At 52.9% G+C, this 17,455-nt stretch overlaps 1 protein-coding gene across 3 annotated transcripts in view; it reads right to left on the minus strand.

The window, feature by feature from the left end:
• The window catches only part of DLG5 (discs large MAGUK scaffold protein 5), a 122,196-nt gene that overhangs the window by 24,888 nt on the left and 79,853 nt on the right, over nucleotides 1-17,455 (minus strand). For all 3 annotated transcript variants that reach the window (XM_082634677.1, XM_082634676.1, XM_082634678.1), the window contains 10 exons: nucleotides 16,645-16,904; nucleotides 15,112-15,424; nucleotides 10,974-11,158; nucleotides 9,164-9,289; nucleotides 6,659-6,791; nucleotides 6,080-6,207; nucleotides 4,918-5,093; nucleotides 4,464-4,567; nucleotides 2,725-2,817; nucleotides 328-1,347 (listed from right to left, as the gene is read on the minus strand). In XM_082634677.1, the coding sequence (XP_082490803.1) occupies nucleotides 328-1,347; nucleotides 2,725-2,817; nucleotides 4,464-4,567; nucleotides 4,918-5,093; nucleotides 6,080-6,207; nucleotides 6,659-6,791; nucleotides 9,164-9,289; nucleotides 10,974-11,158; nucleotides 15,112-15,424; nucleotides 16,645-16,904 (2,538 nt within the window). The remainder of the gene's footprint in view (nucleotides 1-327; nucleotides 1,348-2,724; nucleotides 2,818-4,463; nucleotides 4,568-4,917; nucleotides 5,094-6,079; nucleotides 6,208-6,658; nucleotides 6,792-9,163; nucleotides 9,290-10,973; nucleotides 11,159-15,111; nucleotides 15,425-16,644; nucleotides 16,905-17,455) is intronic.

Below are 17,455 nucleotides of genomic sequence, written 5' to 3' on the forward strand. Positions count from 1 at the left end.
CACTTGGGTTTATTGCAATACAAATTCAAAAGCTTCTTGCTCAATAAGAAAATCAAACCCCACACCCAAGAAAGCGTTGCCCTCTTGGCGTCATATTACCGCTATCATGCACACCCCAGGCTACTTTCTAATCTCCTAAAGGGAGACTGCTTCCTGCTGGCACTCACCTGCCATTCCCACCCCCCCTTCCCCCGGGCAGGTGCTGAGAGCAGAGGCAAAGGAGCCAGGGCTAAGCCTGAGCTGGGGGATGCCAGTGCGGGCGGGTGCAGGCCCCTGTGTGGCCCGCCCCACCTCCACCTCACCCTGACCCACTCCAGGGCTCTCTACCTCCAGGAACTGAGCAGAGATCACTACTGGAGCGAGCTTGGGCCGAAAGCTGGGAGCAGACTTTGGCCGGCGGCGCTTCTGCCCCAGCTCGTCCATCTTCTGGGAGGTGAGGTCCTCGTCACAGGACTTCTTGGCCGGCAGGTAGGAGGAGTCCCCGTCCCCTTCAGGGTAGTAGCTGGAAGCAATGCGGACCCTGGCCTTGCGAGGGGGCGAGGCGTGCATGGGCTCCCCGGGGTCCATGTCGGGGGGCAGGGCGCTCGGGGGGCTGGTGGATGGGGAGCTGCCCACTAGAGTGGCCTCTGACTCAGAACTGGTTTCCAGTTTGTGCTGGAACTTAATGGAGTCACCCCTCCTGGGAGGTTTTGGGGGCGTCAGAGGTCCCACCCTCTTGGAGGGCAGAGGGGAGTAAGCAGGCTCAGGGCCTGGGAGCAGGTAGTCTATTTTGGGGGGCGTCTGGGGGCGTTTGAAAGTGTTTGGGTCAAAGATAGACTTTCTTTGCTTTGGCTTCTTGTAAACGGAGAGCTTCTCGGGTCCTGCTGTGGAGCTGAGCACAGCCTTGGGCCAGGTCCCGCCGCTGTTGGCATTCTCGGGCTCTGCCTTGTCCAGGCGGGCCTCTGCCTCCCCACAGGGGCCCACCTCAGTCTCGAAGGGCAGCAGTGGCCGCCGGCTACGCACGTCCACCGGCCCAGAGCCACGCTCCCCCGAGGCGTCCGAGCGGAAGGGGCTCAGGCTACGCTCGGAGGCGCTGGGACAGGCCTGGGGGGAGACGGGGAAGGTCCCCCCGGGGAACGGCTTGTGCAGGAAGGAGCTGCTGCCTCCTGGGGGGCCCGACTCCTTCCTGTCCTCCAGCCTGTCGGCGTAGAAGATGTCCGTCTGCGTGGAGTTGTTGTGCTGCATCAAATTCCGTTTATTCTGAGCCTGGACCTCCGGGCCATGGGCTCGGAAGCTCAGCATCTTATCAGAGTCCTTGATGTTTTCAAAGATGTTCTGGCCGCTCCACGAGGCGCTCTGAGGGAACACCTGAGTAGGGGTTGCAGAGGAGTGAGGAAGAGAGCCGGTGAGACCGCACGACCTGGAGCTGCCACTGAAAATCATCCCTGGAGGTAGAGCGATGGTCAGGAATGGGCCACACACACCCCAAAGTTGGACAGATGGACAGACGTGCAGGCATGTACACCTCACCAACAGGTGAGGCTTGCTCAGAGCCAGGCCACTGGGAACCCACAGGAAAGACACAAAGTTCCCTTGACTTTGAGCACTTTCTGAAATCACCTGCACTGTGTCCTGCCTATTTTTTTAAAATTATTAAATGTAAATATAAAAAATTCATTATTAAGACATCTTACAATACACCTGGACAATGGAATATTATTCAGTGATAAAAAGAAACAACCTATCAAGCCATGAAAAGACATGCAGGAACCTTAAATGCATAGTACTAAGTTAAAGAAGCCAATCTGAAAAGACTACATACTATATGAGTCCAGCTATATGACATGCTGGAAAAGGCAAAACTACAGAGATAGTCAAAAGATCAATGGTTGCCAGGGGTTGAGGGGGAGGAAGGCATGAACAGGTGAAGCCCAGAGGATCTTTAGGGCCCTGAAATTACTCTGCAGGATACTGTAATGGTGGATACATGTCATTATACATTTGTCTAAACCCGTAGAATGTACAACCCCAGGAGTGAATCCTCACATTAACTACAGACTTTAGTTAATACTAATGTATTAATATTGGCTCATCAATATTACAGGGCAGAAAATATGAGAACTCACTGTACTAACTCAACTTTTCTGTAAACCTAAATCTGTTCCCCAAAAAGTCTATTAATTTTAAAATAATTTTTAAAAATCTCTCTTAATGAAGTAGATGAGCCTTTTCCCAACCTTCTTAGAAAAGCTGATAAAAAGTACAATAAACGCCCTTAAACCCATTTAGATTCAACAATATTTTGCCCAATTGTCTATATCTATTTATACTGCAGAACATTCAAAAATAAGTTACAAATATTATGACATTTCACCCTAACAGCTTTAGCATCATGCATTTCTCCCAAATAAGGCCATTCTCTTGTATAACCCCAATACCATCATTATACCCAGGAAAAGTAACAATTCCCTAAGATCATCTAATTATCCAGTCCAGATCCAAATGTATCCCCCATCTCCAAAATGTTCTTCATAGCTAGGTTTTTTTGTTTCTGGGTTTTTGGTTTTGGTTTTGGTTTTTAAACCAGGATCCAGTCAGGGTTCATGCATACCTTGCACTTATAAATCAAGACCTTTTTTCCAAGGATCCCAGTGATGTGGAGAAGTGGCTTGGGTACAAGGAGCTGGGGTTCTGCCTGCCCCAAAGAGGGCGAGAGCAGAGCCAGTGCAGGGCGGGGGCCCTTACCTTCAGGAGGGAGAGGGTCAGGGAGTCCTGGCAGCTCCGCAGCAGAGATTCACACTCATTCAGAGACTTGTTGTCCAGTGCAATGCCATTGATCTAGGGCCAACAGAGAGCCCGTCAGGCCCACCACCAGGATAGGGGTTCTGCCTAGCTGCTGACCCATGCTGGACAGTGGGCCTTGTTCTGTAAGGTGCCCCTGTCTGGAGCTGGCAAAGGAGAGAAAGCCACTCCCCAGTTAAGGCCCTCAAAGTCCAGTTATGGGGCTTCTGAGGCAAATGAAACACACAGCCTTAAAAGCACTCTGGGGAAGTGACTTTGACTGACTGGGACCAGAACACCACGGGTCCCAGAGGGACATCCTGGGCCTGCCGCTTCCTGCTGCGTGATGCTGGACCACGGCTCAGAATTCCTTCTAGAGCAAAAAGGAAAACAAACACAACCGCCCCCCAGGGGCGCGAGGAGACTGAAAACGAGATCATGATGTGGGAGGCTGGACCCACGGGACACGAAGTACCATCGCAAAGACTCCTACAGCCCCTCACGCCTCAGTCTCTGTCCGCACCTCTCTCAGACACGTTCCAGTCCTTTTTAAAAGTGTATGTGCAATAGGTGAACGGTGAGACTGGGGTGCACCCATACCATGGAGTCCTACCCGGCTTCGAGAAGGACCACAGCATCAGCACATCCAACCATGTGATGGAGCTCACAGCACGAAGCCAAGTGGAAAAGACCATCTCAAACGGGCAAGTACTGTAGATTCTACTTATACAATATCCTCCAAATGACAGAACTATAGAGCTGGAGAACAGATTAGTTGCCAGGGCTTATGATGGCGGGGAGGGGGCATGCTTAGGACTGCGGGGGTTAATAGAAAGGGGTGACAGGAGGGAGATCTTTGTGGTAGTGGACAGCTCTGTATCTTGATTTTTTTTATCCTAAAATGTGATAACAGATTTCATAGTTACGTAAGATGTAACCATTAGATGTTAACTGGATGATGGGTATGTAGGACCTTTCTGTACTATCTTTGCCACTTTATTTTTTAATATTGTTTAACATTATAACTGAATTATAATTATTTCTATAATTATTTCAAAGTTGAAAGTTAAAAAAATATATATTCAGAGTGATTATCTTGGGGTGGTAGATTAATTTGGTTGGTTTTGTTTTTCTTTATAACTTCCCCACATCTTAAGAGTTTTTTTGTAATGGCCATATTGCTTTCAAACTCCAGCTCGCCCCCAAATCTGAAAAACCCTGGCAAAGAAGTGAAGTAATGAGCTCCCCCAAACACGGCAGGTGGGACTTCTTTGAAGCACAAGGAGGGAAATCACATCACATGTTAAATGCTCATGCCCTCTGATCCAGCAATTCCCCCACCCGGGACTCTGTCCTGTGGCGGGACACAGCAGTGGCCATGAAGCACTATTGCAAAGGCAAAAATGTCCTGACTGTCCATCAGGAGACCGGCTCAAAGGCCACTAAGGAACATGCAGTTACTGAAATGACCCAGACAGATCTAAAGATGTGAATCTGGAAGAACCTCAAGGCACGCTGTTAAAAACAAAAAGCAAGGTTAGCAGCAGCACAGTATATTAGGATCACCTCTAAGTTTAAAAAGAGATATAAGTTTTGAACGTTTGGTGGAGAAAACACAAGGAGTTGTTAAAAGTAGTTGCCCTCAGGATGGGAACTGGGAGATGGGGAGTCTAGAACCAGAGGAAGGGTTCCCTGAGACTTACAGCCACAATCCTGTCTCCCACGGCAAGGGACCCCTCTTTGGCAGCCGGGCTTCCGGGCACCACGGCGGCAGCATACACTCCATTCTCCAGGCTGATGCCGCTGTCTGCAAACCAGAGGTCCCCGGTTAACCCCCGCCCGGGTTGCATGGCCCTCTGGTTGTCTCATCTTGTCTTTAAGAGATAAACTTTAAAAAAGGATGTTGGCAGACTGCGACCTGTCCATCCCAGCATCCCGCCCAGGTCACACCACCCAAGGACCCGGTCAAGTCTGGTCTGGCGAATCAAACAATCAGAGCCAAGCAAGACCCAGGAGCCAGACGGCCCCCTAGTGGGAAGCACATGGGCTGCACTGAAACCACATCAACGCCTTGTTCTGGGAATGAGGGGTGCCCAAAAACACATGCAATCTCTCTGTATGAGAAAAGGGTGCCCTGCCCACCTCCCCAGCCCCTACCTTTATGCCCGCTCAGGTTGATGTGCAGCGGTGTGACCACCTTCCCGCCCAGGGACTTCCTCCGACGCACGACCATGTTGATGGCCCCCTCCCCATTGAGGAGCGCTTTCATTGCCTGCTTCTTGTCCTTATTGATGAGGTCCACGTCATTGATTCTCAGCAGCCAGTCATTGACCCTGAGGAGGGGGGCAGCCAGGTCACTGCCAGCGGAGGCCTTGGGACCAGGGGGCCGGCCCCTGTTGCTCCTATTCGGGGAGCAGAACACCAGAAAGCAGGTACCCCACAAACACATTCAGAAAGGTTTCCTCGGGGCTTCCCTGGTGGCACGGTGGTTAAGAATCCGCCTGCCAATGCAGGGGACACGGGTTCGAGCCCTGGTCCGGGGAGATCCCACATGCCGCGGAGCAACTAAGCCCGAGCGCCACAACTACTGAGCCCACGTGCCACAACTACTGAAGCCCGCGCGCCTAGAGCCCGTGCTCCACAACAAAGAGTAGCCCCCGCTCATGGCAACTAGAGAAAGCCCGCGCGCAGCAACGAAGACGCAGCACAGCCAAAAATAAAAACAAATAAATAAATAAAATTTTTTTTTTTAAAAAAAGAGAAAGGTTTCCCCTTCTAGGAAGGTGGAGTGGTTAAGCTGGCAAGGGTTGGAGCCTGGTTTCAAACCCTAGCTCTACCACTTACTAGCGGTATGACGTAGTCCCTCTGGGCCTCAGTGTGCTTGCTCATTTGTAAAATGGGGGCAATAGAAGCACCTACCTCATGGGACTGTAAAGATTAATGAATTATATAAAGTACTTAAACTTAGCAAATACCAAGCACTATGTAGGTGCTAATTATTATCATCACTATTTCATGGGATGAGCAGGCAGTGCACATTCCAGACTCTCACACACTTCACCTGAGCCCCTTACTACACAGAGAAGCAAAAGGCAGCACCTGGTGATGGGAGAAAGATCAGATTCAGAGGCGATTCAGAATCCGAGCATCCTTTAAGAACAATGTTAGCAGTTAAGCCTGAAAGCCTCAACAGCCTCTGTGAGGCCCCCAGATCCTGGGATGCGTTCATTTAAATGCCACCTGGCCCTCCAGGTCCTCTGCATTAGGTCAGAGGGAAACTGCCACCTTCCCTCCAGAGCCTGGAGCCCTCTACACTCACCGTAAGCGGCCATCAGCAATGCTTCCTTTGTCGACTTTAGTGACAAATATGCCACAGTCCCCCGGCAAACAAGGCTCATTCACACCCTCTGCCATATCGAAACCAAGTGCCTTCAAGTCAATCTCCTCCTGGCAAAAGAAAAGCAGTAACAGCTCACTTTACAGCAGTGATGAGAAACATTTGGCTCTTACACCCCCCTAAGACACTCACTCCGATGCGGGTGTTGTCCCTTCACACCGACGGGACACCTGGTCCCCAGGATAAAACCTCTGAGTGGCTGTGATCCCCTTTCCACCACGGGAAACACACACACACACACACACCCTGGCGCTCTGCTCTTGCCTCTGCTTTCCATGCACTGCCAGCATCCGCCAGGTGACACAGGAGACCAAGCTGCTACCGCATGGGGCTTGGACAAGTGCAGGGAAAGGAGGCATCCACACCCTCGGAGAAAAAGCTGACCTCCCGACTAGCAGCCATGAAACTGGGGGGCCCTGCAAGAGGGCCATCCTCTCCCTCCCCCATCCAGAGCCATCACGTTGAGGAGAGCTGGGGAGAGAAGACACAAGGGCGGTTTACCGTCTCCCTTTCAAACTCCACGACTTCTGTTTCCCACTCCATGGAGTCTGTGTCAATGGCCGAGTCATGGGAGCTGTGGGCCATCAGCTGCCGGAACCGGGCCTCCTTTTCCAACTGGGATTCCATCTGTTCCCTGTGAACAAAGAGAGAGCCATGGCAACGGCCCTCTGGGAGGCAAAGCATCCCACCAAAGTCCACTCGGAAATGAGGTGGACCGTTCCCTTCCCCCTCATACTTCACATCAGCTGCCTCATAAACCCAAGGCTTCTTGGGTATCAGTGAGTTTTCATAGTTTTGTTGTTTTTGTTTTTTTAAGTCTCAGAAAATTGCCCCTAATTTATCTAGGGGTTTAATGCAATTCTTACAGAAATGCCAGCAAGACTTTCTGTAGATAGGGACAAGACTATTCTAAAATATACACAGAAAGGCAAAGGAATTAGAACAGCTAAACCCATTTTGAAAATGAAGAATGAAATGGGAGGAATCACTCTACTTGATTTCAAGACTTATTATACGGCTACAGAAATCAGGACCGTGTGGAACTGCCAGGAAGACACATGGATCAACGGAACAGAACAGAGGACCCAGAAATAGCCCCACAAAGTACAAAAGGTGCAGAAGTAGTTCAGTAGAGGAAGGACGGCCTTCAACGAATGATATGAGAGCAAGCAGACATCCTGGCAACAGACTCTGAACCTAAACCCCATACCTTATATAAAAATTAACGCAAGACCTATCACAGATTTAAATATAAAGCATAAAACTAAAAAACTTCTAGAAGGCACGTATAGGAGAAAAATCTTTGAGATCTAGGACTGGATTAAGGGTTCTTAGACATAACACAATCCATTAAAAGTAAAAAAATAAAAATCAGTAAATCGGATTCGATCAAAATAAAAAGCTTTAGTTCTCAGAAAGACCCAGTGAGGAGGACGAAAAAAGACTCAGAAACCTGTTAACATCCCCCAGTAACATCCTTCTTCCTAGAACCTGGGCCCAGATGGCCTCTCCAATTCCTCAGCACTGCCCAGTGGGTTCCTGGCACACCCCTCACTACTGTCATTTCCTGCTCGACTGGACACGCTCCCATGTCCACACCTTTGCCTGAACCGTGCTCAAGAATGTGTGGCCGGCTCTAGGAGGCCACTCAGCCCACGGGTAGTCTTCTCCAAGCTTTCTTCCCCGACAGAGAAGCAGCTCTGCACTTCATGCTCACTGCACACGGCTCACCTCTCACCCACTAGGCACATACATCTGTTGCTTCTGCAGACGGGGGGCTTCCTGGGCAGTGGCAAGGACTCCCTCACCTGCATCCCACTGGTTAGAGAACTTAGCTCAGAGAAGGTACAAATACAAACGTGCTGAATGAACAAACGCAACTTGACATTTCTTAGAAGTTCCAGGCAACTCCAGCTCAATTAACGTGCAAAACCTCCTCCCGTGCTCAAGCCCCCGAGGCTCCAGGCTTTGCCCTAATTTGATTCCACCACCTGCTAGACCCTAACTGGGTCCCTGGAGAGTCTGTCCCTTTGCCGCTTAACCTCCGGGATTTTCTTAGAGGGTTCAAGCCCCAGGGCTTCTGGGTTTTCACTGAGTAAATGAAGCTGTTTGCCTTACGTTAGGAGGTTCTGTTGAACAGGGAAGAAGGGGAAGCTGTCACCCACTTCCGGAAGGCGCCCCTCGAGTGTGCGAGGCTTGCACGCTCACCAGCTTCCAACCACCCTATCGGTTCAGGAACCCTCACGAGCAGGCGGAGAGCCACTGCTTCTCAACTACCCGGTCTGGCTCTGGACTGCACTGACGATTGGCATCTGCCGATTTCTCTTCTTCAACTTGGATCTCTGTATTTTCAGCACACTGCTAGGGGCCACCAAGTCTGAAGTAACACCCCTGGGAGCAGCGCTGTAACTGAGGGGACGCTGTCTGACACCCCAAAGAGCACAGACTGCTGAGCGGTAGTCACAACCGCCTTCAAAAACGCTGCATCAGAATCTGTCATCATTCTCTTCGACTGCATGCTGGTCTCTCGGATGGCCCTGCCTTTGGTCTGTCTCCGTGTACTGTGAGCCCCACAGAGCAGGGACCCGGCAGCTTGTGCCTCCCCCGGGGCCTGGCCCCCACACAGCAGGCACCTGGCAAATCCTTGTTGAGTTGTCGAATGAATGAGGGAGGGAGGGAGGGAATGAATGGACGACACATGCCTGCCTGTCCCCCAGTGGACTGCCCGGGGCAGGGACCTTCCTTCCGATGAGCCCTGGCACACAGTGCCTGCCCACCCCGACTCGCTCACCAAAGGGCCGCTGCCACGCTCTGTGCTGGTCTAAGGATTTCTAATTAACTCTCAACAGAGAGGCAACACTCGGACACATTTTACGGACTGACCGAGTGAGGCAGAGTGAAGGGACTGACTGCCAGGCCTGCTCATGGGGCTGCCTTGACCTGATGGAAGCGGACACCGCGCTCCCGGGCTCCAGCGCAGCCCAGCAGGCGCCCACCCCAGCGTACTTGAGCTCCTTCAGCTCCCGGCTGACGTCGTTCTTCTGTTTGCGGGTGTCATCCAGGCTGCGCAGGGCCTCAGCCAGCTCGCTCACCGCCCGGTCCCGCTCCCGCCTCAGGTTGTCACAGAGCGTCCTGGCAGAGGGGGCAGAGGGCAAGGTCACTGTGAGGGGCAGGGGACGGAGGACTCACGGCTTGCAGTGAGGCCTGCAGCCCGTACTCCCGAACACCCCAGGTGCTTGCCTCACTCCCAGATGCATAGATGGAGTGCTTGAGAGTCTGGAGGCAAGGCCACCCAGGCCAATCCCACACAGGGACAGAGGGGACACTAAGGACCTGGCGGAGGAGACACCCCCACGGTTACCAGGCAACGAGCATCCGCTTCTGAACGTCCAGTGTTCGTCCCACAGGTTCAGCCTCAGTGTGCCTGGGGTTAACAACCATGCTCTCACCCGCAGCCTACCTGGCAAGCCCCTGTGCGCCAGCACCGACCAGACACTGCACAACTACCCACGTGCAGGCTTTTCTAGAGATGCCCTCCACCCCACAACTAGACTGAGACCCCCACTTGGACAGAAATCATGTCTTATGCATCTCTGCAGCCCGGAGCCCTGTGCAGGTGGAAAGTGCAGGCTTAACAGCTCTCTACGAACGGACGTGTGGCCTCTGGGCTCCCAGGATCAGCTCAGTCACTCAGAGAGGTGGTGGGGACAGGTGACCAGGCAGCAGGAGAGTCTGTGCTGTGCTCTGTGCCACCTCCAGAACGGCATCCTGCCACTCGATGGACCCTGAGGGCTGGTCCCCACTTCTCCATGGCCCCAAATCTCCTCCAATCCGGAACCTTCATCTCCTGACCAGCCCAGGTGGACATCAGTCTCTCCAAATGGCCACAAGGGATCTTGCAGAAACTCTCAATGACCAAGTCCTCACTTATCGCCATCATCATTATCACCACCACCGCCACCACCACCAGGGCCTCTCCTGGCTTTATTCCAGGCCAAGGGCCAAGTCTACACTCCTGGGCTCCCCTTCACAGGCCCTCACCACCTGCCCTCAGGAGCCCTGCCAGCCGCTTCTCCTGTGACTCACCAAGTGCGCACCCACTCATGCCACAACCAGTCCCAGCTCTGCCCTGAGTTCACCATACACCTTTGTTCATGATGGTCCCTCAGGCTGCAACACCCATCCCCCCTTCTCCACCTGGAAAAATGCCACTCGAGCTTTAGTTCTAGCACAAACGCCACGCTTTCTGGGGAGACCTCCCTACCCGTCCCCCAGTAACCTGCATGCCCCCATGAATTCACTGTTCACGCACCTCCCTCCCCCCGACCACCCTGTCCGACGAAGCTGCCTGTGGCCCCCGCGGTGCCGGCCCCTCACGGGCATCACACGTGCCCAGGAGCCTCAAAGGCTGTTTTTCTCCCAGGGTGTCCTTGCTCAAGGGACCTAAGATCCTGGCACACAGTAGGCGCCCAATGAGTATCTGGCTGAAAGAACGCATTTTTGAAATGTCAGTTGCAACAGAAACCCCCTAAGAAAAAAGCCTGGCCTTATACCACTTCACGGGGTCCATGCTGTGGACACAGCATGTGCTCGGTGCTCGGACCTCTAGGGTGAAGGGAAATGGGAAGTCGAGACATGATGGAAAATGCTAAAATTCTCACTATGAGGCAAGGCTGGGGCATCACCTAGGGTGAGGAGGGACGACCCAGGTCACGCCCACCTTACCTGGAAGTAAGTGGTTATGACTCCGACCCTCCCACAGACCCAGGGCACCACGGGGAGACCCGAGCCCATGCGGCCCCGGGGCGCCCCATACCGGATGCTGTCCCGCTCTGCCACGATCTTGTCCCGCTCCTGGAAGGCCCAGTCCCGCCGGCACTTGGCCACATCCGCCTCCTGGAGGGCTTCCTTCAGCTCCTGGCACAGAGCCTTGCACTGCTTTCGAAGGATTTCAGCCTCCTTATTGGCTCTCCCCGCGTCCATTGTCACCGTGTCTTTGATCTGGCGGAGGTGAGGGGCAAGCAGAGGGGAAGGTTACCAGGCCTTCTTCTGGCCCAGAAGTGCCCTCTGACTGGTATAGGAGCTGGGGCTGGACTCTTGGGAGCTGGACGGAGGGAAACACTGGGGTCTCAGCCAGAGCCCGTTCCGACACCGCCCCCCGCCCCCCATGACTACATGCTCCACAGCCACGTTCAGACCCCTAGCGATGCTATATTAGGGTCCGCCCAAACTCTCACAGCACCACAGAGCCAGAACCGGAAGCCCAGCCCTCTATGGCCCGGTCTCAGGGGCCCAGGTGGAATGCCCCCTGGAGGGCTCCTGCCAGACCCTGCCCTGCCACTTACATGGTATACGTTTTGCCGAGAGCCCACTACATCTCCCTAAAGAGCTCTCGTGACAAACGTGACATGAGGCCCCACTGCAGTGAAGGGTGCAGCACTGGTCATCATGCTCCCCACCCGCTGTGTCTACAATACAGTTTTTATACTCTAGCATATGGAGTTATTTCTAAATCTGAAAATACACCACTATATTTGCTGGTGAAGTCCTATGTGTTTCAGTTCCTTTAAAAAGCTGAGATCTAAAGGATTTGCATCTGGACCCCTCCCTAAAGCATTACACGTTCCATTAAAATTTCAAATCAAACTCTTTGAAGCACTCATACAGAAAGCTCCCTCTGTGCCTCTATAATCCTCAGAAAAATGAAGACTGTGACAAATGACAAAGTGAGCATCTATTGCAAGAATAACTCCTAGTCCAGCTCAAAGGCTTTCTGAAGAAGCAAAATACACGCAACACGAGAATGCGCCTCTGCTCATCCTCCACCTCTCACAGTACTTCCTCCCTCGCAAAGTACTCCCCCACTTTCTAGCAAATTCAGTTCCCCAAGCAGGACTGGACACAGAAGATGCAAGTGCATTCAGGGGCAGCAGAAAGACCGGCCAGTCCAAGTGACCAAGCTGGGCTTTCTAGGGGACAGCAGCTCTGTCAGAGGGCCTGTCTTGGGAAGCGACCTAGTATCTGGAAGGACCTCTGTGACACGCAGCAGCACCCCACAGCTTCCCTGTGGCAGGGACCAGCTGCCCCAGACGGTAACCACGTCCTCCTGAAGCCGGCGAACCTTCAGTGGACTTGGCCTGCCCATGGTCAGAGTCTGGACACCGGCCCTTGTGAAGGAAGCCCCTAGATGTGCCCACTCGGAAAGGTGGGAAGCAGGGGAGAGAGGGGTCAGAGCTGACCTGGTGTCCAGAGTGAAGCAAAGACCCTGACAGGCCCCCCCGACGGCCCTCTCTTTGCACAACCCACTCTGGAGAAGACAGTAGAGAGAGGGAAGGCAGTGGCAGAGAAAAGAGAGTAAATAAAGAGCGAGGTACAGAGAGAAGGGAGGAGAGTGTAGGAAGCCATCAGGTGTCAGAGGGAAAAAGAACCATGCCCCGGCTGAGCGGAAGAGGACAGTTCTGAGACCAGGAAGCTAGCCTGGCTGAAGGCTCATCTCAGCCAAACCCCCACTCCCCACCAAGAAGTGGCTGCTGGAGAGGGGCGGGATCAATCCCCAGGGGTCTCGCAGGCCACGGGGAGATAAGACCTTCCTGCCCACACCTCAGAGCAAGGATGGCCCAGGTCACAGACCTGGCTTACTCTGGCCAGGCGGGGAGTGGTCGTGTCCCAGAAGCCAGATAAACTCAAGAAGGAGCCGAGGGTTTAAGTTCTGGAAGCTGCAGGGGTTGGGGGCTGGGGCTGTCCTCTCCTGCCTGCTGACTGGGATGGGTGCCCAGAGAAGACTCCTGCCTCAGCTGACAGGCAGACTTCACACGCTGCCAGGGCCCCCCTGCCAAGGCCCGGGAACTTGGCTCCAGGCTGGAGGCACACATGAGCAATGGGAGGGGGGTGACACAGGCCACCAGATCTAGCACCACGGGGCAGTCAGGGGTCTTCCTCCTCCTCTGTGCTTCCACATTCCTACAAAGAGCACGATTGCTCTTTGCCCCCCTTGCTCCCTGGGGGGCATCCATCATCTCAGCCCCCTCCAGGGGGCTGCTGGCCTATCACAGGCTCACCACCTTCTACGGGTTTAACACACTGTCCTCGACTTTTTAGCTTACTGACTGACTCAGACATTTTTAATGTTTTATTCTTCATCATTTTGTTTTCCTTATTTGGTATCAACATTTTACCCAACAATTAAGCTCTCAAACCAGAATGTGAAAGTGAGGTAACATTTTCTCCAGGGCAATTAACAAGTCTTAACGCATTATATTTGCTCATTAAGAATTTCTTCATGGACTTCCCTGGTGGCACAGCGGTTGAGCGTCCGCCTACCGATGCAGCGGACACGGGTTCGTGCCCCGGTCCAGGAGGATCCCACATGCCGCGGAGCAGCTGAGCCCGTGAGCCATGGCCGCTGAGCCTGCGCGTCCGGAGCCTGTGCTCCACGGCGGGAGAGACCACAACAGTGAGAGGCCCGCGTACCGCAAAAAAAAAAAAAAAAAAAAGAATTTCTTCATTCCAGTCTTTTAAAAATTGCATCAAAGAAAATATTCCTTTTCACAATGGCTTTCACCTTGATGGTCTGGAGAAGTCTCACTCCCTTTGTATGAAACTGTTGCTATTTGGCCCATTTTCGCCTATGAAAACAATTTTATAGGATGCACACCGTAATCCTAACCGGGTAGCAAGGTTCAGATGGGCATAAAAATAATCCTAATAATAAAGACTCAAATCATTCCTACTTTATGCAGATATTACCCTGAATGTGTTTTCAATGTTAAACCATCTAATTGTCATGACCACGCTGTGAAGCAGATGCTGTCGTCACTTCCATGTTGTAGGTAAGGAGACTGAGGCCCAGAGAGCTGGGAGAGGTAAGAGGTCACGTGGCTGAGGAGGTCCACTCTCCAAACACAGTCCCCAGCACCGCCTGGACATCAGGCAGCATCACCGTCCGCAGAGAGGCCCACGAGGCCCTGGCTGCCCCTCGGGCATCAGCCCTGCCTCCTGCTCGGTCCAGAGGGCCCTGGCTTCAACAATCCACACACACACCGTCCCTTACTAAGCTGCCCGACCTTTAACACCTTGCTTTTCACTTCTCACAGGCCAGTTTTAAAGCCTTCATTCTAACTGACCTGCACAAAGTAGAACGGAGAGGTATGAACAGAGAACTATTCCAACGGGAAGAAAGTCTGCTCTCAAGTTCAGCAGCTCTAAACAGAGCCCTACACACACTAACCGAATGGGAAGGCAGTGTCAAAGAGGAGGAGTCCCCAGGCCTGTGCAGGCCCCAGCAGGGCACACCTGGTCTTGGGGGTAAGCAGTGTCAGTGATAAGGCCCGGCTGGTCAGGTAGGAAAGATGCAGAGAATCCCCACTGGTCACTCGGGAGTCAAGCTCAGTGCCTCAATTCCGATGTTGCTGAGCGCCACTCCCCTGACCCTGGAGGCATGCGCCCCCCCACCCCCACCCAGGGAGCAAGGCTTGAGAAGAGTATTGGGCTCAACCTAGTAGAACAGCTTCCCAGAAGGAGCCCAGACCACCCCTCTAAAGAGCAGACTTCTCAGATGTTGGGGTGAAGGAACACTGAGTGTGCCCTTCTGGACTCACATGGCCAAAGGTACCTATGGCTTTGGGAATGTGGCCCTGGGATCTTGCTTCTTAATGAGCAAGCCCTTGAGCTGACTTCCAGCACAAGACTGATCTACCATCACATCACGACAGGAGTGGGTGAGTGTCTGTGCGTGTCATCCAATCTTCTTCCTACGCTGTCAGCTCTGGACATCCAGGAGCACAGCTGAACCTCACCTGTGTCCCCTGCAGCCCGAATAGAGCTGGGCACCGAGTGTGAGCTCAGCAGTCACCCAGGAGGCACCCAATAACCCAGGCAGCAGCAGGCTGAAGGCTGCTCCCTGCTACTCTGGACACCTGTGCATCACGGCCCTTTTTCCCTCGCCACCTTCCTACCTGTCGCAGCGCCTCCATCTCCTCGCTGGCCGCCCTCTTCTCCGACGTGCTGCTCTTGAGCTTGGACTCGGCCAGCTCCACCTCGGTCTGCAGCTTGTCCAGCTCGGAGATGACCTGGTCGCGCTCGCTCATGATGAGCTTGTACTCGCTGTACACCGCATCCCGCTCCTCCTTGTACTTCTCTGACTCCTTGGCGGTTTTCGCCTGTGTGGTCCTCAACTCCGTCAGCTCCGACTGCAGCAGCTCCATCTCCCACTGCAGGTCCTTGTTCTGGGCCGTGGCCTTGTTCAGCTCGTGGTGGATGGCCTCGAACCTGGCGGAGAGAGGCAGCCAGGACGAGGGTGTGGGGACCTGCCCAGCCAGCTCTGCTGTGCCGCACAGTCGAGCGTGAAGTTTCGAACACGGTCATTCTCCACACCCCCAAGAGAGAAAAGCCATGAAGGACCAGTGCCCGTGGACTGGGAATTTTTCTCAGTCTTTTACAAATACTGGAAGATGGACTGAGAATTTCATGCCCTCTGCTCTACTGAAAATAACAGTGTTATTTCTTCCACAGTCAAGCTACATTATCTTTAAAAATAAGAACAAAACAATGCTAGAATCACAGCCTATGAAAGAAAAAAGTGGCCTGAACAATCGTTGAGTCTGAGCACCTCATTTTACAGATACAGGGGATAAGGCCTCGAGACACAGGTGACTGGCCCAGCGCCTCCAGGTTAGCGTGAGAGCACCGCTCGGTCCTTCCAGGCCAGGAAGTACCTTCCATGCAGGCGGTCCTGCAAATTACAGCCTGCAGCTCTAGAGCAGCATTTCTGAGCGTGGGTTCCTTAGAAACCAATCCTGCACAGAGCTCCATTTAAAAAAAGTGTGCTCTCTGATGACTGATGTTTGGCAAAAACACTGCATTCTGTCCCCTCTTGGGAGATTCTAGGGCACAGTATCGGAGTAAAGGTTCTGAGAAGTCCTGCAGCGCAGACACCTGTTTGTGTGCAACCCGGCAATTCCCAAACCCTTTTAAAGCCAGAGAACACTTTTCACATAAACTGATAAGCACACCAGAGAACAGGTATTCTGCAGGAACGTACCTTAAGAAACACTGTTGGAGGGCAGGGGTCACATCCCTACAGATTATCTACCTTAATAGAAAGTGCAACTTTAGAAGAACAATGCCTAGGACAATTAACTTTCCTATCTGCCAGGTGGGTGACTGACATAGAGGGGAGAGGCTTGTGGGGTGACCTGAGAAACAGGATGGTCAGAACACGCTCGAGTCGCTCAGATGGAAGAAAGGAGCACAAGTGCCAAGACAGTGTCAGGAAAATGTTTCCCGGACATAAGTAATTTTTGATTGAAAAAGTTCAATTGCTTATGCTTTTTTTTTTTTAACCCCCAGAAAGTGGCGGAGAGCCTTGCATACACAAGCCCATAAAGGAGAGTGGCCCCTGGCAGAGAGGATGCTTTGGCCCTCTGACCATTCTCTGAGTGCAAGAGACAGGCCAGCTCGCTCCGCTCCTTGATGGCCTAGGTTCCTACCTCCTCAGGGAGAGGGCACACTGGTGCTGCAGCTGGATGGCCGTGTCCCTCTGCTGGGTCAGCATCTCCGTCTGCTTCAGAAGGCGCTGGTTCTCCTCCTCTAGCTGCTCCAGGCGGCTCAGGTCCGAGCTGTGGACGGCGACTTTCTCACTATACCTCTTCCGCAGGGCGTCATAGTCCTTCTTAACCACCTCCAGCTTGTCCATGGCTGTGTCGTACAGCTTGTTGAGAATTTCTGATGACCCGTTGTGCTTCAACACCTGGCGACCAGAGAGTCACGATTACCAAAGGTCTGAGGGCAGGAGGAAGGACAAATTCGCCTCCATCTGTCCGGGGGAAGGATTGTTGACAAGGGAGGGGAGGTCACACTCTCTGGCCTTCAGGAGTCTTGAGGTCTGATTCCACAGGCCCTGCAGTCGCACTGAGTTGATTCATTCGTTCACAAACATTTCTTAAGTAGTGTACAGGAAAGAGTCACCATAGCAGGCCTGAGACTTCCATCCTCAGAAAGGCCTGCTTGCAAGTTGACCCTTAGCTGGCGTCTGGGAACGTGAACAGTAAGCAGTTCCCTGGACTGATATAAAACTTTACCGAGTGAGAGGAAGGGCTCCCCACGCCTGGACTGGATGAACAGTGTGTTTTAGGCTCAGCACCTGCTTTCTTATGGGAGTCTGAAATTTCAGAGCATGCTAAGCAGGGGGTTCCTACGTGGCCAGCTCCCAGTAAAAACCCTGGGCAGAGAGTATCTCATGGGCTTCCCTGGCTACATTTCACACGTGTTGTCACGATTTGGTACTGGGGGAACTAAGTC

Source organism: Mesoplodon mirus, assembly GCF_964341445.2.
Source record: "Mesoplodon mirus genome assembly, chromosome: 2".
NCBI classification, from domain to species: domain Eukaryota; kingdom Metazoa; phylum Chordata; class Mammalia; order Artiodactyla; family Ziphiidae; genus Mesoplodon; species Mesoplodon mirus.